A 27,433-nucleotide genomic window follows, 5' to 3' on the forward strand; every position below is an offset into this window, starting at 1 on the left:
TTTTTGCAGGAACACGGAGTAACCCTTGCGTATACTTAAAAAAATTATTTTCGTCAGCCATGGTTCAGTGGGCGTGGCTAAACTCGATTCCATTGCATAATACATGCAGCACTATGTGTCGGGAATACCGTAATAGAGTAGCGTACAATGTCACAGGTTTGCAACAGGTACGTGTTGTCAGTAGTCCGATCCTTTCTAATTCTTCTAAAAATTACTGCTATTAATAATCGAGAACAACTTAACAAAAATTGTGAAGCTAGTGATTAGTGATAACGCGTATTGTATTTGCGCCAACACACAGTCATCATGTATGATACTACGTATATCGCGGGGCGTATTTTCATTTCCCAATACAAACTAGCACAGCACTATATAATTCTTCTCGATAATCTGCTTAACAGTAATTTGTAGAAGGATCTGACATTGATCACCCGTATTGGTCACAAACCCCTCCCTCACATTGTACGGAAAATTAAAACGGTATTCCCAGTACATAGTGCTGTATGTATTAATTCACTGGAATTAGGTTTCGCCATGCCCACTTAACCATGGCCGATGAAAATACTTTTTTAAGTACTTACTGTATACCCAACGATTACTCTGTCTTCCTGCAAAAAATGAAATTTTTCGGAGCCGGTGACCGGGCCCTGGTAAGTCACGCTCCAGTCTGCCAATGCACGCTAACGTGCATTTTTCTAGTTATGTATTTTACATATTATGCGGCACAGGAAGTGAAGGAAGGGTATTCAGAAAGTGCATGCGCGTATAACCACGGTCCACAATGCAGCATACCGCATTACAGCAGCGAAACAGCCCATTATTTAATGAAGTCCTGTATCGGATTGCTTCAGTTGCTTGCTCGTCTGGTAATCTTGTGTCTGAAAGATTCGCTACTGTACATGTACCGCTACAAAATATGCAAATAGCTAGCTGGATCCATAAAGCGAAGTACTGTATTAGAGGCTGATTTTCGCAGTATTAGGGACCCAGAAAATGGCATATAAACCATGTTCATACTTTAAAGACTTCTGACAGTCAGAATTTCGAAGCCACGTACATGTATCTGTATCTGCTGAAATCATATTTTATTGTGGTTACACCATCGATTTTTCTTGTTGGATATAACAGCAAAACTGGTCAAAAGCATAAAATGTCTGCAAAGAAAAAATGGCACTAAATTTAACCGGTTTGAGCACGTATCACACAATTCAACGCATATTACTCGTATTTCCAATGAACGAAGCGCTTTCCCTGTACACCGGCCAGAGCGGCAACACCAGCGCTTTTCAACAAGTGGTCAATATCATACAAACGCGCAACAAAGTTAGTTTAATATAACCATTTTCAGGCACAATGACAATCGGCCAGTCAAGGACTTTTTCTTTACAGATCTTCCGTAGCGGCATCCTCCGACACCAGCAATTCGTACTCTTCGGCGGCGTACCGGTCCCAGTCGCTGATTGGCTCGTTGTCCTCACTGTCCACCTACACAAGAAAGACCACAACCAGTCACTCACATGTTTATAATCCGCACAACACGTCATTGCTGCATACCAGCGGATTTTGTGCAGTACGTACAATATTTTGTACTAGTGCAGTACTTGTAGTAGTACAATAATTCACTACTCTAACGTAACTTCCGCTAGGCGTTGCTGCAGTCGAATTATCTTACAATGTTGGAACAATTTCATCATTATGAAACGCACCACCTGCATAATTATAACACCATAAAAATATCTATATGAATACAAAAGAAAACTCAGCAATAAACTGTATCCACTGCACGCTTGATCGTAGTTAATCGTGAAGGCGCTTCGGGCGTACCTTGGCTGATGCGAATGGATCCCGGTGTTCGTGTAGGAGGTACTTTTCAATGTTGAAGAAGGTGTCAAAGAACAAGGGCGTCATACGGCAGCGTTTCAGATCGGTCAACAGGATCTTCTCCTTGTGCTTGGGATGCACCATATCTAACATCTACAAAAGGTCTCACATAAACATCGCTGCCGCTGATTCTGCGCAAACTGGTGCCAGGTCGGAAATATCGCTAACTACGACTTATTGCGAATTTGCATACTTGACAAGCGATGTCTTCGAAGGGCAGCGCCTCGATGCCCAATGCTTTCATGCGCTGCAGTTGTTCCACGTAGAAATACTCCAGTTCATACAGGGACAGCACACCGTCCCCATCCAGATCCATGCAACGGAACCAGTATTCAATACTGCAAAAAGTACGAGTAAATGTATTGTAAATCCATTTAACCACAGGATTACAAATTAAAGCATAAGCGCATTTATAGAAGTACACGTGGGTAGCAAAAACTTCTATCCTGAAGAAATCGAGATGACTGTGATATGGCGCTTTGAGATTGAACGATGTTTTCGTATGAAATACGAGTATTAATCGTAAGTAAAATTGAAAAGCCGTATAATATAAACCGTACACATTAATTTTCAGTTACTACCCTACTCGTACTGAAAATTCTGCGGAACTATCTGTACGTACATAAGCTAAATAAAAAGAATGGAATTCAATACTTATGATTCACAGATTTTAGCGTAAATTACTTATAAAAGAAAGGAAAACGCTTTATTTTATCAGTAATGTACGCTAAAACGCCGTCCTCTCGCTGGAAACTCTCTGTAAGGCATTTAATATATTTACAATTGTGCAAAAATGCGGCAGTGCAGTACTTGGTACGATAAATATAGATAAGGGATTGCCTGTCTCCGCCTTTGAAAGCCCCGTATATGGATATAAAAACTAATTTTGTGTTAAGTTAATTGTCTGCATTATGCAGGACTACTCTGCACGACCTCACGAAACATTTTTTGATTCATTCGTTTGCATTCTCAAGTTAGTATCGTCGCTCAAAGATGATAGACAAGTGGTTAAATGTTTGCGATCGACTGAAAGACTTCCACAACACCGTGTTACAAAATGCGAACAATTCACTGAACAAATCGTGATAAATGAACATTCAGACAACAATCCATAAATTAGCCGAAGCCAGCGGGAGATCACCTGTTGCGCCCCGCGTGTATCGTAACTACCGTTTAACGCAGCTAACAAATTTTGTCATGTTTTCCGAGCAGACGACGCCCGCAGTGAAATTGGCTATTATACACAGCTCGTCAATTATTTACTTTATCATACCTGCGCGGATGCCGCTTGTCCTCCTCTGAGATGAGAAACCACACGAACTCCGAATATGTCATCTTCCCTTCTTTTTGGTTGCTACCTCTGCACAGTTATAGCAGTGTCACCATCGCATAATACGAAGTATTTCTTAATTTATTATTGTACCTGTATCGTGTTAATTTTACTAAATGTTGCGAGTTGTGCCACACAAGCAGGAGAAAAAAAATTGAAACTGCAGATGCAAAAAATAATTTGAAGCTGCATTAAATCCGAATTTTAATAGTCACTGTAGCTTATAAGTAGCAAGATTTTAATTAATAATCGAGAAGTTCTACAATAGCTCGAGCCACATTATACTCGTATTTATTTTCGAAAAATGCCCAGAAACAAGAAATCGATGTAATTTAGCGGGTTTGCTGGAGTGCGCGTATGTAATTTGGAACAGCACGTAGCACTGGAGATTGACCTTAATGAGCAGGTGTCAAGTAAAACATTCTCACCTCGTAACCGCCCCCGAAAATATCCTATCAATCATCTTGGAGGAAATTGCTGGAAAGTGAAATGTCGCGCTGATTATAAGTTATTCGTTCTTATGTGTAGTCTTTCCGAGCGCATAACAAGCATCGCACTAGTCTCACCATGGTCATTATGGCGGGCCAAATCGGCCTTATCAATCAGCAGGTCGTGATCGCGGTCCAGTTCCCAGAATTTACAATAAATGACGTAAAAGTGCTCATAAGAGAAATATTCCGTTATCACGTTAATATCGTCTTCCAAATCCAGCGTCGCCAGCACCTAATATTGCCAAAAAAATTTCGTTGTTAAAATCAGAACTCATTCATTTACCGATACTTGTTCGAAAATTCAGTTGTTCTTTATTTGAATATTACAGTTTGCGTAACTCCATAAAACAGCAAAAATACCACTTGCAGTATCAGCTGATTTCTTGCCTGCAGAAAATTGTTGCGACGGAGCTCCTCAATCGTAATACTACCGGACCATGAGCGGTTCACACAGAAAAAGATACGGGCAATCACCTGCATGGGAAAATCAGTGAAAGTTCTTTGCGCATTTACATACATAATACCTACCCATACTCAAACCGAAATAATGCTTTATTATGACTTATGAGTGCTAAAATATATATACGATCAAAACATTATCTCCCAGAAATATGGGTAAGGCACAGTACTTACAGTATTAATGTAGCGAGCGTGAAATTCGGGGGCTTCCTTGAGAATGTTCAAGCCAGGATGCGTATCTACCACATCCTGCAACACGCACAGTCGGCAACCGAGGCACATATACCAACGCCAGAAAATATGGCAAAGAGCGAAAAATTAAAATTAGATATTTCTACTTATATTGCTGCGTAAATGCAGTAATAGCTTTTCCCCGTATAACTACTTGTTATACAGCGACCCTAAAAAGGAAAAAAAACCTACGATATGGGGTACAAAATGAGAAGTAGCCAACCTGAATGAGGGGTACAAAATCATTTGGCAGCAGATAATCACAACCGGGTTTGGCTAGCAGACTAACGAATCGCGACGCGTCGTCATAGCAGTTGGCCGTTATCCTGCATCAACCAGATTCCTCATAATAAAGGTCACCACTGACGACTGCAATTGCTGTATTGGTCAAAGCAGCCGCCTACCTTTTCCAGGTGTTCCATATCATATCAAAGGTTACGGCGGGCTCCTCCTTGGCCTCCCCACCCAGGGCGGCCAGGAAAAGCAGCCTCCGCCAGTAGAACGGCAGTCCCAGGACCTGCATCAGTTCCTTCATATCCTCCAACTTCAGCTCTGTCTTCCCACCGAAAGCCTTCTTGACCTTTTCCATTAAGACGTACTCGCTATCGGCCTTAGTGGTCGGTCGCCCACGGGGGTAGTGGAATTGCGGGATGTCCAGCGGTGCTGTGGTGGTGGGCGAAGTAACCTTAGGTGGACTGGCGGCCTTCTTGACCGGCATTGCCAACGGCAACGGCTCAATAACCTTTTCTTTCATCTTCTCTTCTTTGCGCATGCCGTTTTGCAGAGCCCGCATGATGTTTTCGGAAGCTCGCTGCACCTCACTGCGCGTCGGGGCTTTAAAGGCACCTGCTGCTCCCTCTCGGGGGGTCTCCGGGGCCGCCGCCGCTGTTTCCTTTGACTCTCGGAACCATTTGCGGTCGACCGGTTTGGGCTCGGGTGAGGGCAGGATGGTCGGGATGATGCGTTCGGTCTCCCTGAGGTCGATATCTTTGCGGGACGCCAAGGTTTGGGCGGAGCCACGGGGCGAGGGGATCTCGGTGAGGACCGGCATTTGAGGGGTGATGACGGCGGTGCTGAGGGCATGATTGCCGGGTTTGGAGGGCGGAAGGATATCCTGGCTGCCCACAGGCAGTGGGGGACTGGTAATGCGGGCGCTCTGCTTAGAGGGCGCCTCCAGTGTGATAGAGATGGCGCTGCTATTAGGCTTGACGCTGTCGGTCTCCCGGATGATCGGGATTTCCTGCCCAATAAAAACACCACGCATGTCAACGGCCTCCACATTTCAAATTTTCTTTGCTCGTGGTTTTCGATAAAACAAATAACACCAACGAAGAAAAGGCAGTTGTAGAAATTTTGCTAGCTGCATTTTGTGACACGCCAGTTAAATAATTAATTTGTAACATGTACTATATTTTTAGGTTATACTTCTTAAAAAGACTTCATGAAACGAATCAAGAAAAGAAATATGTAACCAAAAAATCGTGAAAACTTGGCATATGAATATGAGTCGGCTTTCGTTCTCACGGATGTGATGCAGCGCAATTAGCGCGTGCACTAATCGGCAAACAGCGACACTAAAGCACCGGCACATAAAACCAGTGCAATGACCTCATCACCGGCATCCTGACCTAATCAGATTACCTAACACCTACCCGTTCCACCGAGGGCGGTCGCGCGAACCCCTGTCCAAAGGGACTGCCCATCCGCTCCTCCATCATCATCCCCTGATTGGCCATCTTCCAGTTGTGCAGAGCAATGTGCGCCGCCGAGCGATGGGTGCGGCTGGCCGGCTGGTGGCTGATCTGCAGCTGCGGAAAGCCCTCAAACCACATGACCCGCTCGGCCACCGAGTTGGCGGTGGCCGGACCGCCGGCACCTCCACCGCTGCCGGAAGAGGTGGGGACGCCACGGGAAAGGGACCCGGCACCGGTTCCACCACCAGGATCATGCTCGGAGGTGAGAATGGTGGCGGAGGTGTTGGGGCCGGAGATGAGCTCGTTCTTTTGCGCCAGGAGGCGCTCCTTCAGTTGCCGCTTCTGCTCCAGGGTCAGCAGCGGATGCGGCGGCACCTGTGCGGACTCCATGTTGCTGCCGCCCGGGCTGTTAATGTGCATCGTCGTGGAGGTGGTAGAGAAGGAGAAGCTGAGACTACCTGCCCATCCAAACAAATTAAACTGTCAGCACTCTTTCAGTACGGTGAAAATTTTATGAGGGTAGTAAATATAACAAAAGAATTAGTGGCAGAAATTAGACACTGCTTAATTATTTTGAAATTTTCAGGGAATTCAGTTTTGGTCTAGTTGCTGACTTTCACTAACGAATACAGGGAATAAAAACTTTTTTTCTTTCGTACATAAATAAAATGTGAAACGGCTGACAAGAAATTCATTTTATCAATATTTATCAGACTGTAGAGATCGCAGATCGCCGCCACCAAACCATCGGATCGCACCTCACGCGCATGCCATTCATCTTGGTAAATGGTACCACTAGCTAGGTACTAAATCTAAACAATATATGCCGGCTACTTCTCCATGAATATCCCAACTAAAATAGCGCATTCAAACACCATTTACACGCGCGAAGGTCAGTTTTAGATCGCCGAAAGTCAATATGCAATATCGAGCAAGACACCAGCCGTGATCGCCAAAAGGCCCAAAACTACATCGTTACTTCATCGTATTCTATTTATTTGAATGGTTATTTCGATCGATCGAAATTTCTGAAATAATAGTTCATTATTATGATCATTATAAAATCTACGGAAAAGAAACTCATTACAAAATAATCGCCATCAACCGTCTTGCCGGCTGTTTAGTGCAGCTAACAGTAACAGGCAACTCACCTCCATGCGGCAGCCGAGCGGAGATCCTGGGAAAGTGCTGCCGTGTGGCGCTCACCGCTCCGGGCGGGCCGTGACTGCTGTCCAGACTGCGGGCCCGGTCCTGTGCAATGAAGATCTTAACGCGCTGCTGCAGCTGATCAGGCGGCTCCGAGTGGATAATGTGGTGGACAGTGTCCTCCAACTCCCCCGGCGGGGAACCGGCGCCCCCCGTGTGCACCACACTACTTCCGGTGGTGGCTGTGCTGCCGCTGCTGCTGCTGCGGGAATAACTGACTCGGCTGGACTGCGAGGGAGTGGGCGTGACATCTCGGCGGAAGGGCGTGGTCGAGGGAGAGTGCAGCATGGCGGCGGAGGGGGGATCTGAAATGCCAGTAAAGGTCAACGGGTATACGTGGTGATGACCGGACACCGGGGATGACTTGGCCGGATACCATACTTTCATTGTTTATTTGCATCAATATACTTTTACGGTATTAAAGCATTATCGAGTTACACAGGTTTCTTGTGTAAAAACATTCATTTTGCACGATAATCAAATGTGATTTCCGAATCGATTTTCCGGCGATTGAATCAAAAACAGTAATCCAAATCACAGAACTCAGCCAAATAAAATAATGTGATCACGCAAAACGGATATCCAGAATAACATCATAAGCTGAACAATTAGCTTACAAAATTCCCCCGCCCTCGTCAAACGTATAAAGTAACACACAAACTTTATGCTGATTGTCAAGTGAATGAAAACAACTTATTCCTCCGGTAAAGACGGATACGGGGATACTTTCCATCAAAGTTGCAAAACATTATTTAGTTCCACAAATTTAAAAATGATTTCCCGACATGCAAAAACGAAGCAGGTCATTTTTGCGGTGAATAACATGAGATAAAAAATGATTCTCAACATGCCTGGCCAATTAAAGTCTATAATCCCCAACTGCCACTTGCAAGCAGCAACTTCACACGTTGAGTACACACTCGGTCGCTGTGTGCGACACTGTTCTACTTTCAAGTGCGGCGCATGTACAGATATGAGCAGAAATATGGAAGAGATGGAAAAAAATGCTGCCGCGCCGCGACTGCACTCTTCCCTGAATTAGTATATTGGTGCCGACGTAACTAGTTGGAATTCCTTTGACTATTTTTACAGCGAGGATCTGTATACGGTTTATACAACGCCTGTGTGAGCACCGGAAAAGCGTTTTTCGCGGATGCCGTGCCATACACCGTTATCCGGCAAAACTGGTTAGACAGAATTTGACTTTAGAAACAAAATGCCGGGCGCGCGCAACAGTTTACACGAAGACGGAAAAAAATACGGTAGAATAGAAGTACCTCGTACTCGTATACTTATATGTGCGACAACTACAAAATCTGGCCTACATATTACCAACAGAAATATGCTCGTAATAGTAACAAATTTTAGCTTTACCATTTTTATTGCAGTTTTGAACCGGCGGTAAAAATAAACCTCTTCAAACCTCAGCCAGCCGAAAGGACTCAAGTGCATGCAATGGCGTACAAACACAGTATGCAAAACATGCATGCATTTATGCTAATGTCATTATGCCAGTAATAATATAGATTTAATTATTGAACTACTCGATATGATATGCATCTATGAATCTGACTAAAAGCTTAAAAAATAATGTAATACGGGAATGCACAAGCGGTAATCTTACCTATATATATATTATAGAAGTATTAATAAACCGTATACACGCGGAATATGTCTACAGTCTACACGCAGATTTTCATAATTTGATAGCAATGTCTTTATTCTTTTCAGATTTTGTTAGCAAGAGTTATAAAATAAAAAAAAAACAGCAAAAAGACGCTTCAAAAAAAATTTAAAAAAATATTTTTACTGTTTGTTTTTTTTTTTGTCACGTCGCAGCCCATATTTTTGTAAAACTGTAAGCATTTCAGAAGTATTACTTTTGCTTTGATCATGCGATAAAAAGTGCAATCTCTAACTGAAATTCCTTCGAAAAAGCATCAGTTTTTCTGAAGATAATTTTGGAAGTAAAAAGTGTAAAATATAAGCAAATGAGATAGCAAAGCTACTAGGTCTGGGACCCTGGGACTCTCTGGGTATGAAAAGTCAACTGTGCATGATCGGGAGAGAAATACAGTAAGTACTTCACAGCAGATTGACAAGTGCACGTGGTCGGTTAGGAAGCCAGCAGAGCGGTGTCTTTTTTCTCTTTTCTCCTCCTGTCGACATTCTCAACGCATAAATTAAGCAGCGTTGTTGTAGCTGACGGGTGAGCGTATGGCGACTTCGGTGTACAGTGTAGTGCTGCTTCCGTAATATTAAATAAACAACACCTTCTGCATGAGCCCCTGAATTGTCCGACTGCCGGCTCAGCATCTTCGGTGTATATAAATTTGTCCACGTAATCAGCTGCTGTCACGGCAGCCCAACCGGCATTTTAGCCCAACCGGTCATTCTAGATTCTAACTAGGCCGACCACAAAACTGCTGTCGTATACTGCTTTTTTATTTATATTATGTATAAAAATACTTACAACAACATTTCCCTCACCGGTGCACAAACAGAAGACGCTGCAGCATTTTATCTCGTAATCGCCAACCAAGCGCGAAGAAGTGATAATTATGCTATCATTTTTTATGTAACGCTCAATTAACTGGTAAGAACACGATTTAAGTTTTTTTTTGTTTCATTCAAAGTTAGAAACTTAGAAAATAGAAATGCTAATATTAATATAGATTATAGTATGTTAACTCTTTGAAAAATAAGGACAGAATTGTTTACAAATTGAATAAGTATATTAGAGAGATTCGCAGAACTGAGTCTGAATTTACTCGGCATTGCGAACACTTTTTTTCAATTTTTCTTGTTATCATATCAAACAAACTGCTTGATTTCAAACATATTTTGGGAAATGGTACTGTTATTAGGGTACCGTTAACTGCTTTACGGCACTGTCATTTATAATGAAAAACTAGTTTCAAGTGCAAATACTAGTTAAGAAAGTAATAATTGACCATTCTGGTCCGTTGCCGGTCGCCCACACTGGTCGCTCGTAATTTGTATGCGGCAGATGAAAAAGGCGGACGTGACGGTGAAAATAAAGGCTGGCCTGCTTGAATATTCCTCCTACGGTGTGAGCGTAACAATTATTCTTCAATTATCAAACATATCGCCCCATTCACAGCAGACAATCCGCATAACAATATAACAGACATTCGCGGAGGCTGGAAACACAAACTGGCTTTCGCAATTTTACAACCGTATGTATGTACAATTGTACATAGGTCTGCCAGTCAAAAGATCGAAACTGTAATCACGCTTCTAGATGCAGTCTGTACACAGCAGGACAGTACATAAAAGCTGAAAATTATTCTGGTTGCCGTTTAATTATGTTCTCATAATTACGCATTTTGGTGGTGTAAACAATTAATTCTAACAATTCATATCTTGGTCTTCTGTTTTCAAGATGTGAAGGAGCGTAAATAATGTTATGCAGTTGCAGTACTGTATTCTAATGGTAGAAGTACTTAGTCTTTTTTTAAAACCAAATAAAATATCGAAAATATGCAAAATATACGATTACGTGCAAACAATCAATAGATTTCGCATTTCGGAGCAACAATCTAAAAAAATCGGCAATAATCATTTGTAAAATTTATCGAGAAACGGGTTTCAATACATACACTTCAGCCTGTGCACATTTCCACTCACATGCCGCCATAATAATCCGTTAATGATAATTCGTCCAAAGGATAAATGATCATGTGCATCCGCCGTTAGCGATATAAACACTCTCACTACACCGGGGACTGCCCTGGGCGACTTAATTGAATGCCCGGCGACGTCAGCATTATGCCGTTAGCCGGCTCATAGTGAATATAATGCAACATTAGCTATTTATTAGATCGTTACGTAAGTGACGCGGAGAGGAGCAACTACCGAAGAAGAAAAAACCAAGTACGGAGTACAGCAGGAGGCGCCAGCCGACCAGCGTGCAAGGGATGTGATGCCGGGGATGTGTCGTTTAAAAAAGAGAAAGCCAAGAAATTACGGGAATGAATGACAGCGGACACGCACTCGCAAGACGCCACGATAGACTCTTCCGCTTGACCGATTCTGATTAGCTAACCATCCAACGGGAACAAGCACGGCGTTAAGCTAACTTCCAAATCGGAGGTACTGTGTTAGCCGAATAATATGTCTAAACATCCAGAAATACGAAAATTTTTAGAAATACTTTCTTCTGTTGATTGTAATTTGTACCCCATCCATTCGAAGAAAATCTATCAAAAAACTTCACTGAAAAGAGAATCATTCAGTATAGCGATAAAGCATTTTTGCAGCTAAAAAATTATCGAGTAAGTTACGATAAACTAATTCCTCAACGGGGAGGCATAAAAGTTTGTTTCAAATATTTATTAACAACATACTTATTGCAAAAAAATTGTAATAAAAATTATAATGTAAGGACTGCAAAAATGTAAAAATTTTTGCAATCGGTTGCTATATACTTATGCATATCATTAAATGATTAACGTTTCTAGAGTGACAGAATATGTAAACCGGCGATTATGGTTCCGGCGAATCTGTCAATGCGCATAGTGTTACTTCTGTAGGGCCGATAATCTTTATTAATTTTGGGTGACAAACTAAATTCGCTGGCTGCGCAACAAAAGCTGCTTAATGCGCTAAATAGACCGACGAACGGCGGCATTGTCGTGTCCATTACGTGATTGATGCGGGTACTGTGTGATGATGCGCGACATGGACACTTGATCCGACAATATGCGCAGAAAGGACACAGCATCCAACCCAATCAAGATGCCGGTAATTACCTATTGTTCCCTCTCAGCGGGATATTCCGGAAACAAACGTTCCGGTTTTTTATGCCCGACATTGCAGCCCTTTTCTGCGCGCTTCTCTTATCATTTAAGCGCATTTCCTTTTTACGTGGAATAAACTAATCACGCACGTTTCCTTCTAAAATTTCAAAAACATTCCCTAAAACGATACTACCGTAGCGGTAGATCCCTAAATGAAAAACTTACAAGAGAAGTAATGAAAACATCTCACCATCAGTATTGCTAACACAATCGCACCTGTAACATTTTTAGCCCTACGCATGATTTTAATATTTTTCAAACCCAAACCGCAATAAACAAAATTAAAGATTAATCAGATTTGTTTTACAGTCTTCTTAAGTTTTTGTCGTAGCATAGCGCAAATCTATAGAAACAAAAAAACAGACAGCGAAGGAAAACGTTAATTTATACTTTCATGTATACCTATATGGCGCCATGTACTGTACATATGTTAAATTATGCCGGGGCATAATTCGAAGAAAGCGAAGAGTCACCGAGGGAACAGCGACGTGTCTTGTATGTTTGTGTCTATGGGCGCTAGCTGCACGTTTAACTTTACTCTTTAATGAGGATGAGTAAGACGTTTACCACTAAACTGTCACCCAGATTTATCTGTTTTTTCTCCAGTCCTTATCGTCAACAGCACTACTAAACACTCGGCAGCAGCTACTGCGCGCAGACTGGCTATCAACAACAGCCACTACTGTGTACAACGCACTCGCCCAGAAATGACTACAACCGGAAACGAATGCAAGAAAGAAATGCGTGCATATAAAAAAAATTCTTTGAATGCCCCATTTTCACAGTAACTTCAGCGGTTATTCTAATTATAAAACGATTTATTAACAATAAAATACAAGAACACAACTGTAGAAAGAGACAGAATACTAGTTTGAATAATACAATTATGAATTATTACACTCTACAAAAATTTCGATAAAAATTGCAAGTAAATCTGCATCGTACGAAATTTTTTTACCAACGGTTCGAATAATTGGCTGAAATCAGCAAAATAGCATCAGTGTTCTTAAAGCTTAACTGATCATGACTGGATCGGAAGCTTAACAACGCCTTTAACTGGTCAAATTAACGCGGAAGTGTCCAGTGCAGTTGTTGTACGTACTTGATCGATCGGCAGCTATTGTTAAGCGGGTGGACACCAGTGCAGTAATCGGATATCCGATTCGTACAAGATCACACGTATGCGGACACACTTTTGCACCAAATCATAATAATTGTAATCACCATTACAACAGTTTGCACTTAAACATTTAAACGTACCTCGGTTCAAGGCGGGATTAAAGAAGGGATCATCATCAAAACTATGGTCAAAGGCGAAAGGATGACGGTAATCCTCAAACAATGCAGTCTGACCACTACTGCTATTCAGCGGCTGATCAAACTGACGGAAAACGTTATCAAAGTGGTTAAAATCCAACAAATCCGACCGGAATCCCCGCGAAAACACCGAACGAAATGGCATGGACAGCCGCATCGACAACGGCACGGCACCAGCCGTCGTCAAAGCATTGTCGGCCGCGCTGTTCACCTGTGAGGGTGAGTTGAACGTGGCTGGAGGCGATGGCATATTATTACGATTATGATAGTGACTACTACGCTGCGGATAGTGGTATGCGAATGATGGAGACTGATCGTATTCGTAGTGACGACTGCTACCGCTGCTGCCGTGCGGACTGAAATGCACGTGAAGGTTAAAGGCGGTGGCGCCCTCTGGCGAGCCGGCTGTGTCAGCGGAGGCGCGACTTATCGGCTCATTGAATGGTCGCCCGCTGGCGGTGGACCAAGAGATTGGATCACTGAACTGTCGGCCGAGGGCGGGGGACTGCGCCAGTGGTTCACTGAACTGCGGGCCGGGGCGGGCGAAGGAATCACTATACTGGCGCCCGATGGCGGTGGGCCGCGGCGACGGATAGTTGGCAGCCGGTGAGTGTGAGCGCCGCTGCGCCATGCATATCAGCCAGCGTCTTCACGTCGCCGCAAGAAGAGGCTAAAAATACATTTCAACCAAGAATGTGAAACATTTTTTTGTATTTTTGGTGTGTGCTGGCGTCGGCTTATTTGCGTCAGAAGGAGACCGCTTGGCAGCTGCTAATGCTGCTTTCAACTGAAATCATGCGGCAAATGCGCCGGCTACAGTAACTAACACTTACGAAAGAAACAATTAACACAATAATTATCGTTGTTAATTCATAAAAAACGCAAACACTGAAAAATATTTTAAAACACTCCTAATAATAATCGAACATTAAGAAGTTAGATTTTCTAGTGACGCTGAAGGTTATGCATTTTTCCCGCTTGATGCCACGCCATGCTAGTAATCACATGTGCTGATATGCTGAGCCGATTACGAACTATTCGGCACGGCGCGAAATTGCCAGAATCAGCAATTGCAATATGAGTCACTGATGCGCGCTTCTGCTGAAATGGTTTAATTTCCGCCGGATTGCGTAAATCTTTAATTATCGTCCACAGTTAATGGAGCGTCAATTTATTACCGTTTATATTTAGACTGCCCATCTGCAGATATTAAGAAACCCTCATACAGGCGATTAGAAAAAGATCCTAAGCCTGACCCAACAAATGTGCATACATACCTATATATAAGTTACGCTATATAATAGTAACAGTAGTAAAACCATAGAAATTTTTCGTTCCAAAAAGGGGTCCACGTTGCAAGGAACAATTTTGTGCACCGCGACTGAGCCGGAAACGAATGTACATGCATGCTCTGAGAAAAGCTGGATCAATACAACAATCAATGAGTTAAGAATTTCCTGAAAATTGTTATATAATAGAAAACTGTAAGACTGTTTCTCCATGCAAGATAAAACGATCGAAGGTTTTGCTTTAGACATTAGGTTTTATTGTTTAGTCATCGTGCTCAAGAAACGGACTTTTACGAAAATTCGAATAATCTCGAAAGGATTCTACAAAAACATTCTAAAAAGTGCGGCTGATATGAATTTCGGCATATCGTCGTGGAAGAGCAAATTGCCGCGTCAGTGGCGATTCATGTTATATTTGCCGTCACGGTCATAATACAAATGACTCGACCCAGATATGCCAACTGTGGGCATGTAATCAGCATCGTAATTAGCACCGGACACCCCGTCCATCTTCGCGCGTCGACTGCGACATTTTCACCATTCTTCCTGCATTTCCCGCCTCCAAAGGATGCCACAAGTGAAACGCATCAGTTATGGTGTTTTATCGTATTTTTTTGTCAGTCGGCTCATTAGCCGGTTAATCCGTATAAACAACCTCCAATCGGATTAATACTAGCTGCACTCACCCGCCGCGGCTGTACGCAAATATCCGCTCTATCCGCTCACCGGTCTGTGATCACGCACTGATCTACGGCTCAGGTGATAATCCACTTTGGCCAACCGAGCCGCACACACATTCACGCATTACCCTGACAACACAAATGCACACACGCGCTCAAACGCGAAATGCCGAAGCACTTAACAGCGTCGTAATAACCGTTAGAATTCCGGTTTTTATCGGGGATTTTACGATGCGGACGGGCATAAGAAACTTGAGCGATAAGCTATGAGAGCGATGCGTGCCGCCTTTTCGGCTAGTTTGAGGAAGAAAATCTTTTGCCAGTTGGGTAGCTGCGTGCAACAGCGACACTTTCAACGTGGAAACGGTACACTGCTGTCTCTTTTGGTTTTGGCAGCTTCCGTTGGCGCTTCTGTGGTGAGCGCGTGTGCCGGTGCAGATGGCAGGAAAAACAAGACGATCATCCGATCCGCTGTGAAATCTGTGTGTGTGCGTACTGTGCGAGCGAGAGAGACAGTGAGAGCCAGCAAACCGGCCCAGAAGCGGAAAAACAGATCGGAACGCGATGCGCTGCGGAAGACGATCGAGATCGAGAGAACAGCACCGGCATTGTCGACGACGCCATGGCTGCCGTATCGCGCACTTTCTGCACTGTTTTATTATTAGCTTCAGTCAAAATTTTCAATTAATATGCACAAGAAACCGGCCTTTTGATATGCGGAGAAGTGTGTTTAGTTTTCGTTTATTTCACGCAATGTTCAGATAAGGTCACGTTGTTCGGTTGCTGGAAACGGCAGCCAGTAAGTAAAGTAGCCATTATTACAGTACTTTCTTAGTTTCTGTTTTAGTGAATATTAATCAGCGCCTTACCTTTTTGTCCTAGTGTCAATATTATTGAAATCAACTATTTATCAATATTTATTATCAATATATATTTCGCAGATGATAATTAAGAAAAAACGACAAGAAGTGAATTATGATTTATTTCTTTCACGGTATTATGGGTCAATAATATCATAATGACTGCCTTTAATTTATCTCCTACATGCACCTTCCTCGAAATGGGTGACCATGGCCATCGTGGAAACCGGTCAAGTACGCACAATTATTCCTACTGTAGGTAGGTTGCCCGTTTTCCGGAACATGTGTGTGCACGTGTATTCCTGTCTTCTGATAATCCTTGAAGTGGAACATCGTTTCCTTGTATGTGGCTTTTCTCTTTAAACACGTACAGGACACCCTGAACGCGATATTCGCTACTGTCTGAACGAATGCAATGTACGGTACGAGTAATTGGTAATGCAAAATACGCTGAACAGCCTGAACTGGAATTCGATATAATACTGATTAAAAATTTTTTCGGATCTGCAGTGCTAAATTCTGTTTAGATAACAAATTGTCACTAATTACGTCCTACGAATCGTAGGATCGTAAACTACAATCACCAGGATTTTTGTTGTTGCGTTCAGGGAAGAAACCAGCAAGGCATTAATAAATCAAACAGCCAAACATGTCTTTTTAGGCAATGAAAGCAATTGAGCTGCCACAAACAATCACACAGAAAACCATAAAAATTAATACAAAATTCGCAATCACCATTTTCACCGGAACAATCCGCTCGCCAATCCTACCATCCCAACGGCAACCGCACCGGCCACCCTAGCCGCTCCATTCTCAATCCGTTCAGCTATCGTGGCCGGTCGAATTCGTCCCGAACCCAGCGGGAGCTTCAGAGTTTGTTCACCCAGGTTAAACGCCTCCCCGGAATCCAGTATCAGGACCAAGGGGACCGTCGGCTCTTGAGCGACCACACGGAAGGTCATCATGCCGTCCGCGCCCAGACAGGCAATGTCTAGACTGGAGCCAAGGTATTTGTAACCGCTGAAAGTCCAGTTGCGGGCACCAGGAAGGGGCCGTGGGTGGACGAGAAGCTCGTCGGCGCGCAGCCGGATACCACCATATCCATTGATTACAGCCTGTATAAAGCAAACATTTGGGCACAAGCTTCAAACTGTGTGATTTACGCCCCTGCTTACTGAAATCAGTTTTCTCGCCGCTACAATGAACTTTTCCCCGATTCGTACAGCCGTGCTCATTTCTATGCCAACCATATAAACAACAAAAACTGAAAAAGCCAATGCTTCAATGATATCAAAAAAAGGTATTACTTATCTGAACAACTCTACTACGGACGACCTCCTAGTCCTAGAGTAAATATTTAGGCCAACTACGCACTGTCAGAAAGACAAACGTAATCGAACGCCACCGCTGTACAACAACCACCCGGGTCACGCACATTATGCAGTGCAAAATCATGTCATCTACCGTAGATAACAAAAAAATTTTTCGAAATAATCCAAAAAGCTAACTTGTAAAAATCCACCCATTCCCGTGAGGAAATTCAGTGCGCCCTGGCCACCGGGATTCTCCGACCAAACCTGCCGCAGGCAATCTCATCAAACCACTCACTTCACTTCAGATAAATACAAAAACAAAAACTTACACCAAACGGCGAGACGATATTCTCGTAATTTTTTACAAACAACAAATCGGCCTCTTCGTGGCGCTCCAGCTCCAGATAGCCGACGGAGAACATGCCCCAAGTCATGGCCGGACCTTCCACATCCGTAATCTACATAAACTAGGCGACTCCTTATGAAGAAGCAACACTATAGAAGCCCGCCCTACGTTCAGATAGATGTCCAGATCATTGGCACGGATACTGCGATTCATCGGCATATCCAGCGGATACCCCAGAAGAATGACGTCCGCTAAACATTACAAACAAACGGATTAATTTACACATAAATGCAATTGTCATAAGAGTAATTATAAAACAAAAAAAATATGAACAGGTTATGTGGTAAAACAAAAGTATAAGTACCTTGTTTGACAAGTGCCGGCTTCTGATGATCTGTGGAATGTCGCTTCCCTGTAACAGAAGACGGCACGGTAACGCTTATGTTAAGGGATTTGGCCCGGTACATAGCGCTAAAATCGTGTACATTGACGGGAATTAATATTAAAATTAATACTAAGATTAAGATTAAAAATCTCTTACTAATCACTGTTCCATATTACGTAACATGACCGTCATCGAATTCTGGGTATTTGTGTTATTTAAAATAATGCAGAACGGTGTTGATAAAATGCAAAGCTGCGTAGCAAAATTTGTCCTCAGGTACTCCAATTTAACACACTACAAGCGCTTTGTTCTGTGCGTATCATCACCGCACAGACATACAAAAGCGCTATACATACACGCCAAATATACTAAACTACTCTGATTACCTGGAATGAATCCCTCAAATTCCGGATGGAAAACCCGTCCATCAAGGGTGTTTTCTAATATGATCAATTTGTTAGCAGTGTCCATCCATTTGGAGCAGTCTGGGTGGACAGTTCCGGTGAAAGTCGAGATGTATGCCGGTAAACTGAGCAGATCACCCGCAATTATTGCAACATCAAAATTATTAAACCGAGAAATGTTGTTGTACTTTAATGCAAGCTTGGCGATGTAATTCGTGTAGGCGGAATCATTGACGGGGAAGTGATATTCATCCGGCCCCATCACCACTGCAAAAACCAAAGGCATTCATACGTTTACTAACATCTGCTAAAAAATGCGACTAAGAGAATTCCGAAAAACGAATCAAATAGTAACATAAATAATTACTTTTTTTTCCACACTGCGGAGAACATCAACCGAATTGCGCGTATTTCGTCTTCTGCTAATACAACTCCGCAGTCATACGCTGTACGGTAGAATGATAAACCACGAAACCAGCAATCGGTTTTACTAATACAGATATACAAATCTGCCAAATCTGTATGTGCATTTTCGCGTTTTTTCATTTTATTAAACGTCGTAATAAACAACAAGGAGTACTATTCGCAAAAATTAATAGAAGGTGATAAGGTCGATAAAATTAAAAAGCTGAGTTTGTCTGTTATGATACTATTGAAAATGGAGAAAGCAGCAAGTGCAAGCCGAAAACACGCTTCGAAAAACATCGATCTCAAAACCGAAACTACAAAAGTAAGCGGGTACTTACTCTCGATATGACAATTCCCGTCTGTGCAGTTGGTGCGCGTAAACCAAAACTTAGCCATTTCAACGGCCATTTCTTCCAGATTTAATTCCTGAATTAGCTCCAGCTTGTCGTGGCTAGCGTAAAGAAGCTGTCGGAGCGACAAAGCAATGTCGCCCGTAACGTGCACTTCATATTCACCGGATTCTCGCCACGGACTGGTCTCTTTTCCTGTAATGCAATATAAAATTACTGGCATATCCTGCATGATTACGCGATTACTCCTGTTATCTAAAACCACTTCATGCATAAGCGTAAACCACTTCATGCAAAAGCGATCTGCAGAACGTAAAATAACGATAAAAACTGAAAGGCATAGCTTGGATAAATATACCAGAAAATGCAGATTCCCACGGATACTTGGCTCCCTGATATCCGTTCAAGATAGCGTTTTGTTTCGCCGGTTGCAGCATGTTAGCCCGGGCTTTAAGGAACAATTTGGCTTGAGCAGGATGAAAACCGAGAAATGGCGGATACTAACGGTAAGCAGATAAAACGAAATTGTCCACGTGATCGTACAGAAACAAAGGACCAATTTTAAAAACTACTCACCATCCACGTATCGGCATCCCAGAAAACATGACCAGAATAATCCTTGTTAATGGCTCCGCGCGCTAAGCCACCTAAATTCTTAACCAATCACTACAGCACCGAACTACGGAGTCATTAAGAAGAACAAAACGCTAAAACCTGTGATAACGTAACGTGAGTCATCATAGCAATTCCAACGGGATTAATTAAAATGCCATTGGCTTGGATGAAATGTTCAACAGAATGGAGATGCAAAAAAGGAGCGCAAATCGACAGCATATTCATTCAAAAGCAGCTTCTGTGAGAAATTAATGTATTTCAAAAGACATGTACAAGAAAATGTTATTAAAACTGTTAAGGTAAAAAACTCTATGATTAAAACAAATACCTGGGCTCAGTCCAATGAACTTGTTAATCGGATCCTCCTTATTCGGCAACGACGAAAACAGATAATAAAAAGCACCATAGAGAGCTTGGGCCAGCTGGAAATTCTCCTCGGGATCAACGTCAATGCGTCCTTCGTCCCAGAACGATCGCCACTGATCAATGTGAGACTCGTACAGCTCGCCGGCACTAAGTGCTAACGCCGATTTTAGCGCCTGAATAAAAAAACGTTTTCACAAATTCAATTTGCAATCAAATAAAATTTTTTATTTTCAGAACTGCAGTAAAGCAATAAAATCTTTAACTGATTAGATGGCATACGTTCAGTGCATCGTCGTGTTTCGTACTGGTGGACACAATCTGCAACAGTTGGAGGCTTTTCCCGGATGGGACAGTGAAATTCGTCACATCGCCGTTCCAGGCAACAGTCAGGTGAGAGAACGGCGTGTCTTCTGTTTCCGGTTTAAGATTGGTCCCGTCCGTAAATCTAATCCTGCAACGAAACCCATCCAACCATTTGCGCAAGGTAAAGGAAATTCCATTTCCCGCACTACCGATTCCGAGACAGAATAAATGCAATTTCCCATAACTGTCGAAGCAAGCTTGCCTTACACTGTTCCTCCGCTGTGGATCGTTTTGGTAGCCTCAAACCACAAATCCTCACTCAACAGCTGATCTTGATTCGGTACGCCCAAATACAACACCTCCACATCTCCAGAGGAAGTCTTCGGTCGGGATATGTGCACTTCGGAGACCAGCAGGCGATCGTAGCGGCGGTGTGCATAAAGTCGACGCTTGATCGTCAACTTGGGATTGCGGTAGACTTTCGTTTCATAAAATATTCCTACAAATAAAAAATTATGATCTGGTTATGATTTACTTACTTTAACCGGGTTAAGAATAACCAAATAAAATTAGGCACGTGCGCAAAACGCAAAACATCTAACTTAATAGCGTCTTCAGTAAGAAATTCTGATACATTACACTGTTAATTCAGTGATTTTTCACCTTTTTCGACATCTAAAACGTATTCTTCTTGCACCAAATCTGATGTGGCATGGCTTGTAGTTAGCTGGAAACCGACGAGGGAAGGAATTCGCGCCCGGCTGCTGGCGGTAAAGTTGCCATTGTACAATCCGTTCATATGGACCCAAGGGCTACGCACCACCGTAGCAATGTGCCCGTTTCCCATATCCGGCATGTATTTCGCTTCCGGTAACCTATAAACGAACATGTTCGATTAAATGAAATACTCTGGACTGAGCAGGTCCAAATCTAGACAACACCGATTTGTGTCGGTATAGCAAACGGTGATTTTGAAACTGCATTACTGATTAATAATCATATTTATGGCATAATTATGTCCTGCAGTTATTTCTTTGTTGTGCAAAACATCGTGATACCATTTCTAAATGCCCCCAATTTCAGCTCAGATTAACAGCAGATTCGTTTATTCATAATTTAGGCTTCGTTGCGTTCCTATTTTTATATTAAATTTTCTACATTTTGTAATGCCAGTAAATACATAATTATTAATCACATATTATGCCATAAAAGGAAGAAAATTTTAATATTTACAGTATATCTAGTGTGAGCAAATCTATCTTTTCTGTCAACAATTTCCTCAACGTTAGCCGGTATCTTTTGCTGCAAAAAAATCATAACGCTTGTCAAAAATCTGTTTAGACATACTTTGGTGTACCCTTTGCAACTGACGAAAAAAAACCTTTTTTAAAAAAAAACTGCCATGTGGAGCGTATTTTCACTTTGTTGACTGCTTGATTGTTCCCTTACGCATCGGCGCTCCACTGCCAGGGATTCCTCCCCTTTCCCCGCCATCGACTCCGCCCACTGGCCGTCCCCACCCTCAATACCACATCCCCGCGTCGCACCCCCTTCTCACGCTCCACCGGCACAACGCCCTCGTCATTCTCCAGCAGCAGCAGCGCTCCCTCCGGGGCACTTTGCACCGTGATGCGCAGCTGCTGCTCCGTGCACTGCACATCCAGCACGTAGCCCTCAAACTCCACCACGGCGCTCCAGGCCTCCGGGGACACCGAGGGCCGGATATGCAGACGGCGGCCCTGCAGCGTGATGGCGGGATGCATGACCAGTCGCAGGATGACACCGACACGGGTCAGCAGACTGACGCTGCTGGAGTCAGGCAGGATTTGGTAGAGGAGCAGGTTAATGAGGCAAACCAGCAGGGAGAGAGCCACGATGAGTTTAACGAGCAGTGACAGACTCTTATTCCATGCCATGGAAAGGGGAACATCGTTCGATGGGTGGCGCAGCCGGTCTTCAAAATAACAGGTTGTAATTGGTGAAAAAATGCTAATGTAAACAGTAAAAATATGTAAAAAGAGAGCAAAAGATCTGCGTACGCGGGGGCTTATTCCTGTCAAAAAATAAGTCATGAGTGGCGCCCGCGGCGGCCGCCTCGTCATCTGATTGAGGGTACATCATTTACAGAAGGTAGGAATGTACAAAATCTTCCGAAGTTGTCCTGTAAAAAATTTTTTCCGAAGTTGTCCTTTCTCAAATGATTTTGTACAAATAATGTTCGCAGAAGTCGTAAAGGTAGGGTTAAAATTCTACAGAACATTTTCGGGTACCGAAGAATGTTTACAAACTGCTTGCGATGCAACAAAAAGAAACTCGAGCAGGTTGATATGCGGACAGCGTGAATGCGCAGTTGCTCATGAGCGCAACTCAACAGCCGCGAAAACTTTTGCGCGAAGCATTCCCAGCCGGTATCTAGATTTTCGTAGCTCTTTTGAGTTATGAAATATGTTAGTAAGACTTTTCTATTGTTGACAGCAACCGTGCTTGCGTCAACTTTCCTGTACACGTGTGCGACTTTTGTGCGCCGACGTTTTTCCGCCAGGCGGAAGTCGCGTGCTAGCCTTCAGCTTGTACAATGTAGGTACAATCTGTACGTACCGACGATACCGTACAGCATAGACCCACATTCGTGGGAATTGATGTTGCGTACGTACAGCGGCACCAGTTGGCCTTGTCGTGCTCTTCAGTGGATATTTGCATTCCACCGTATTAACACAAAATAATCGCTAACCAGTAAGGTCGGCAGCGCCGGCCGTGTGCTTTGTGGTCAATGCGTATTTGCATTTAATAAGGATCCGCTAGACATTTTATTTCCCGTAACATTTGCCTCTATTTAGACTTAATTATAATGTGTGTTTGTGCTGGTTGGAGTGCGAGAACATTAGCTGTCGATTTTTTGATTTCTTTTTGGCACGCCTTTAGCTAGAGCTTAAACTCAACGATATCGGTATCCAGCGATGACGTCAACTGGCGCTCCGCCTCATCCGGCACATGCACACAGAATCACAATCTTTGTGATTCGTTGTAGAATTTTAGCGGACGTTAATTTTCAAGCTGCAGTGCGGAATTTAACCCGTTTAGGCCTTCGCGGATTGCACAAAATCCCATTCGATTACCTTATCTTCACTTGATACAGCAATATCGTGACTGACTGATTGTTATCATCTGCATCCTTGCACCCGGCGCACAACGCCTCCAGTCGACAGTTGTATCTTGGAGACCGGCCGATGCCAGAAGCTGTGATCGTTCTTCGTTAGTTTACCAACACCAATTTGCATAATGATGAGTTGGAATACTAGTGAAACCATTGCGGATTTACTTCTCAATCAAACTGATTCGCCTGCATCATCGGTTGTGCGGGACAAATGCGGCTGGATCCCGGCATATGGCCGCGTGCAACAGCATCCGCTGCGGCTGTTGGACATTTACTCGTATCCTTTCCTGCTTTTCCTCGCTACACTGGGCAATATCATCAATCTGATGGTGTTGACCAAGGACAAGCCCTTTGCGTCAAAAAGTATCTACTTAATCGCGTTGGCAGCCATGGACATGCTGTATATGTACGTTGTTATAAGACGAATACATGCAAACAAAATAAGTTCACTGACGGTAATTGGGTAACCTTATGTTAATTCTGTGCTCTGGTTTTAAATATTTCCTTAATTTATTTTAACTATATTGTACGCAGCTCGTATATTGCATATTGTGTATATTTTCGTCCAGCCTGCCCTCATCTTAAATTGTCGCCGTTTTTAATTTGACCAGAATTATCACTGAATTAATCTGCTTAAAACTATATACTCGTACTTACCAGTTTGCTGAATATAGGCGTAATATTCTGTCAAACTTCTCTTGGATAATAAATTTATTTTTTTACATAGTTAAAAATTTTAACTTAAAATTGTTTCTTTGGTGTCAGATTTGGGTCTACCGGTGCGTTTCTGCATTTAAAAGTAGAGCAAGTGCACATACTCTGTATGCGCTTGAACTAGCGTGATATGCAGAAAATAATTCTTGTGATCGTAGGTGGTGCGCTCTTCTATACTATGTTACGGGCTTTGCCCGGGAGACGGAAATCTTAAACATTTATTTGGATTCACTGACGGTAATTGGGGAACAAATCTCTGGAGTAACCGGCTTCTTTCAAGAAATCGTAAATACAGCTTCAACATGGTAAGCACAACTTGAAGTACATTATTTGAATTGTGCATATCCTGCAGTCCCAAATGCAGATTAGTTGACCAAGCGGCAATTTTCTACCGTACATTCAGACTAACAGCAGCCATAACATTAAGAGCAAAAAAGTACTGCGCGCGATTGTATGGCGTGTTTAGTTTTTTTGCTAATTCAACCGCCATTTAATCTTGCTATGACACTGAGATATTTTATTTTCAAAGTTATTTTGGTTAAATCATGTTAATGTTAATAATTAATATCAAGTACTTTCTATAGTGTGGGTGTACTTTCTATAGTTCTTGTTAATGTTAATATTATCAATAAAGCAAATGTATGCCGCGCAGAGAATTATGGTACGTATACGCCTAAGTCACCTATAAGTATTAGGCTATTACAGCACGTACAATATATTGTTTTTGTACAGAGGACTGTCTGTCTGTCTACATTTCGCATTTTTCCTCACAGAGGAAAATATGCGTAATCGATAATGAGTAATATCTGTACGGGTATTAGCGATGTTTACGTGCTTGTAACCCATTTGCGTAAATATCACAATCACCAGCTGTGCATTTTTATGGTTTATGTTTCCGAAAATTTCTTATTGTGCGGCGAAAACATTCCATTTATGCAAGATTGGGTCATTTTGGCAGCTCTATAACGCTGTCTCTCTGCCGGTAAACAGCGTATTAGAAATCACAATGGCCAATTGTCGTTTTGACAGGCTGATTATTGCTTTCACCATTGAGCGCTTTGCGGCAATTAAATTTCCGTTATGGCATTTGCGCCACTGTCACAGCCGGCGCGGGACACTCATCCTGACCGCCATCCTGACGCTGGCGGCATTGTTCGCCGTCAAATCCCTGGTGCGTCACTATTGGTACTACCACCACTTCCTTCGCTACCAGCCGCCACCGGCACAAGTGCCACCCTATCCCCCGCTCTTAGCCACGTGGTACAATGGATACCAAATTGCAAGGGTAAAGTAAAAATTAACGCTGTTTATTTCATCGCCCACCAAATCATAAAATAAAAATTAAACCCATGCGATTTCTAGCCGGTAGTACTGAAACAGTTCACAGAAACTTTAGAAGGCATATATAAAAATATCAAATACTAGCTATCAACAGTAACTTTGCCAGATTAAAACCTTTTGTTCCACTGCTGTTGGGCTTTCGTATGGCTTAATATGATTCGTATGGTGGTGTGGTCTTCGGAAGATTTTGGATAAATTTTAACGAGGAACCATTGTAAAACTCTCAGCTAGGAATATAATGCATGCTTTTATTTTGAAGAATCTCAACCAAATGACGGCCTTCCTAGTGATTCTCGTCCTCAATGGTTGGCTGGTGATCTCCGTGGCTCGCCAGCAGCGCTTCCGCCGCGAGAGTCTGCACGCCGCGGAGAGTAACCGCTCGCACATTGACTGGGGCGCACTGGGCATGTTGACAGCCTGCGTCTCACTGTATCTCATCACGCAGACTCCAGCCTTTGTTAACCGCATTCTAGAGCTATTGCACCATCACTGCATCCGGGAGCGGTCCTATGTCACGCGGACGATTCTGGCGTATTTGCAGAATTTTCTCTTGAATGTCAATTATTCCTCTAACTTCATCGTGTATTGCGGTACCAATCCCAAATTCCGCTTGGCGGTGCGGCGTTTGTTTGTGACCCCCGGCGTGGCTATTCTTCGGAAGGCGTCGCAGGATGTGACAAAGGTCACGGGAAGTACCCGCTTTTCCCGCGCTAATTCCGATATACGCAGTTTGCTGATGTTGCTGTATAAAGAGAAGCACGTGGATATGGCCGGCAGTTCGTGAAATAAACATGTACATTCTTGACCAATAAGATTTATGATGCTTTTCTGGGAGTTTCTGACATTTCTGTTTATAACAGTGATGTACTAGTACTGGATCAATTTATTGATAATTTCATTACAGTTGTTATCAATCAGTTAAATTAACAATTTATTACAACAATTAAATGATCGAGCAAAGTTCCGTACAAGTATGATCTGTATATAATGACCCCAGACATCAGTTTCTCAAACGTTAGAGTAATTTTAAGTGCTGTACGCTGGGAGGCCGAGGTCCACAGCAGCATGTCGCTGATCTGCTTAACGATATAACGTTTTGATGCCAGTAATCTGTATAGGCTCATCGAAGGAAGTTGAATTTTTATCACTTTGCGATTTATGAAATCTGTCGACATTCTCCGTATTATTTTAATTACACTTTACACATTACGAGAGTACCTACAATCGCAACCACACCACGAAAGAATTCTTGTAACTGTCGATCAGCATTCGAAACCACTTGAATCCGGTTGAATACCAGCACACCTCGCAGCAGTTCTCCTGTGGGGAAAGAATTGCCATTCCATAAATTAATATACCAGCCACAGATTATGTCCATTACTTGTGATTGTGACAATTTAGAAACTTAAAGTCTTTTTTCTGATACCTGAAACCGTATTTTTCGCGTTGGTATTCGGGTGATACTGAGTAGCT

General features: G+C 42.8%; 3 protein-coding genes across 4 annotated transcripts; 1 reads left to right on the forward strand and 2 right to left on the reverse strand.

The window, feature by feature from the left end:
- Positions 1-1,072: 1,072 nt before the first annotated feature.
- Positions 1,073-15,831, reverse strand: LOC129589053 (uncharacterized). Its single transcript, XM_055483534.1, has 14 exons — positions 15,408-15,831; positions 13,376-14,102; positions 7,238-7,597; positions 6,045-6,544; positions 4,797-5,632; positions 4,616-4,718; positions 4,336-4,410; positions 4,090-4,176; positions 3,778-3,934; positions 3,640-3,688; positions 3,155-3,241; positions 2,075-2,219; positions 1,825-1,974; positions 1,073-1,485 (listed from the first exon to the last, which is right to left on the reverse strand). The coding sequence occupies exons 2-14, from the start codon at positions 14,061-14,063 to the stop codon at positions 1,384-1,386; spliced, it is 3,339 nt and encodes a 1,112-aa protein (XP_055339509.1). The 5' UTR covers positions 14,064-14,102; positions 15,408-15,831; the 3' UTR covers positions 1,073-1,383.
- Positions 15,832-16,838: 1,007 nt separating this feature from the next.
- On the reverse strand, positions 16,839-23,145 carry LOC129589013 (protein-glucosylgalactosylhydroxylysine glucosidase-like). 2 transcript variants are annotated; one of them, XM_055483471.1, is made up of 16 exons: positions 22,791-23,145; positions 22,201-22,705; positions 21,415-21,626; positions 21,019-21,250; positions 20,728-20,899; positions 20,411-20,621; positions 20,044-20,114; positions 19,826-19,967; positions 19,456-19,662; positions 18,898-18,976; positions 18,692-18,834; positions 18,285-18,332; positions 18,089-18,171; positions 17,904-18,032; positions 17,770-17,838; positions 16,839-17,376 (listed from the first exon to the last, which is right to left on the reverse strand). In XM_055483471.1, the coding sequence occupies exons 1-16, from the start codon at positions 22,870-22,872 to the stop codon at positions 17,002-17,004; spliced, it is 2,760 nt and encodes a 919-aa protein (XP_055339446.1). In that variant the 5' UTR covers positions 22,873-23,145; the 3' UTR covers positions 16,839-17,001. The 2 variants fall into 2 exon arrangements, 1 of the variants encoding a protein (XP_055339446.1); XR_008690556.1 differs by having other exon boundaries at positions 17,236-17,376; positions 17,437-17,838.
- A 350-nt stretch (positions 23,146-23,495) lies between these two features.
- On the forward strand, positions 23,496-26,828 carry LOC129589155 (probable G-protein coupled receptor 142). Its single transcript, XM_055483717.1, has 4 exons — positions 23,496-24,311; positions 24,778-24,924; positions 25,649-25,904; positions 26,220-26,828. The coding sequence occupies exons 1-4, from the start codon at positions 24,031-24,033 to the stop codon at positions 26,742-26,744; spliced, it is 1,209 nt and encodes a 402-aa protein (XP_055339692.1). The 5' UTR covers positions 23,496-24,030; the 3' UTR covers positions 26,745-26,828.
- The last annotated feature ends 605 nt before the right edge of the window (positions 26,829-27,433 follow it).

The sequence above is a fragment of the Paramacrobiotus metropolitanus genome, unplaced genomic scaffold, assembly GCF_019649055.1.
Source record: "Paramacrobiotus metropolitanus isolate TYO unplaced genomic scaffold, Prichtersi_v1.0 Parri_scaffold0000033, whole genome shotgun sequence".
Lineage (NCBI taxonomy): Eukaryota > Metazoa > Tardigrada > Eutardigrada > Parachela > Macrobiotidae > Paramacrobiotus > Paramacrobiotus metropolitanus.

Excerpts from the sequence above, each read along its gene's own strand:
- LOC129589053 (XM_055483534.1), bottom strand. The coding sequence starts at position 14,063 with ATGGCGCAGCGGCGCTCACACTCACCGGCTGCCAACTATCCGTCGCCG. Across the intron at positions 7,598-13,375 it reads TAATCCCGCCTTGAACCGAG|ATCCCCCCTCCGCCGCCATG; the intron begins GTACGTTTAAAT and ends CTGGCATTTCAG. Across the intron at positions 2,220-3,154 it reads GACAAGCGGCATCCGCGCAG|TATTGAATACTGGTTCCGTT; the intron begins GTATGATAAAGT and ends TACTTTTTGCAG.
- LOC129589013 (XM_055483471.1), bottom strand. The coding sequence starts at position 22,872 with ATGATGTACCCTCAATCAGATGACGAGGCGGCCGCCGCGGGCGCCACT. Across the intron at positions 20,622-20,727 it reads AACACGACGATGCACTGAAC|GCGCTAAAATCGGCGTTAGC; the intron begins GTATGCCATCTA and ends TTTTTTATTCAG. Across the intron at positions 18,835-18,897 it reads ATCGCCAAGCTTGCATTAAA|TTTACCGGCATACATCTCGA; the intron begins GTACAACAACAT and ends TGATCTGCTCAG.
- LOC129589155 (XM_055483717.1), top strand. The coding sequence starts at position 24,031 with ATGATGAGTTGGAATACTAGTGAAACCATTGCGGATTTACTTCTCAAT. Across the intron at positions 24,312-24,777 it reads GCCATGGACATGCTGTATAT|GTGGTGCGCTCTTCTATACT; the intron begins GTACGTTGTTAT and ends TTGTGATCGTAG. Across the intron at positions 25,905-26,219 it reads ATGGATACCAAATTGCAAGG|AATCTCAACCAAATGACGGC; the intron begins GTAAAGTAAAAA and ends TTTATTTTGAAG.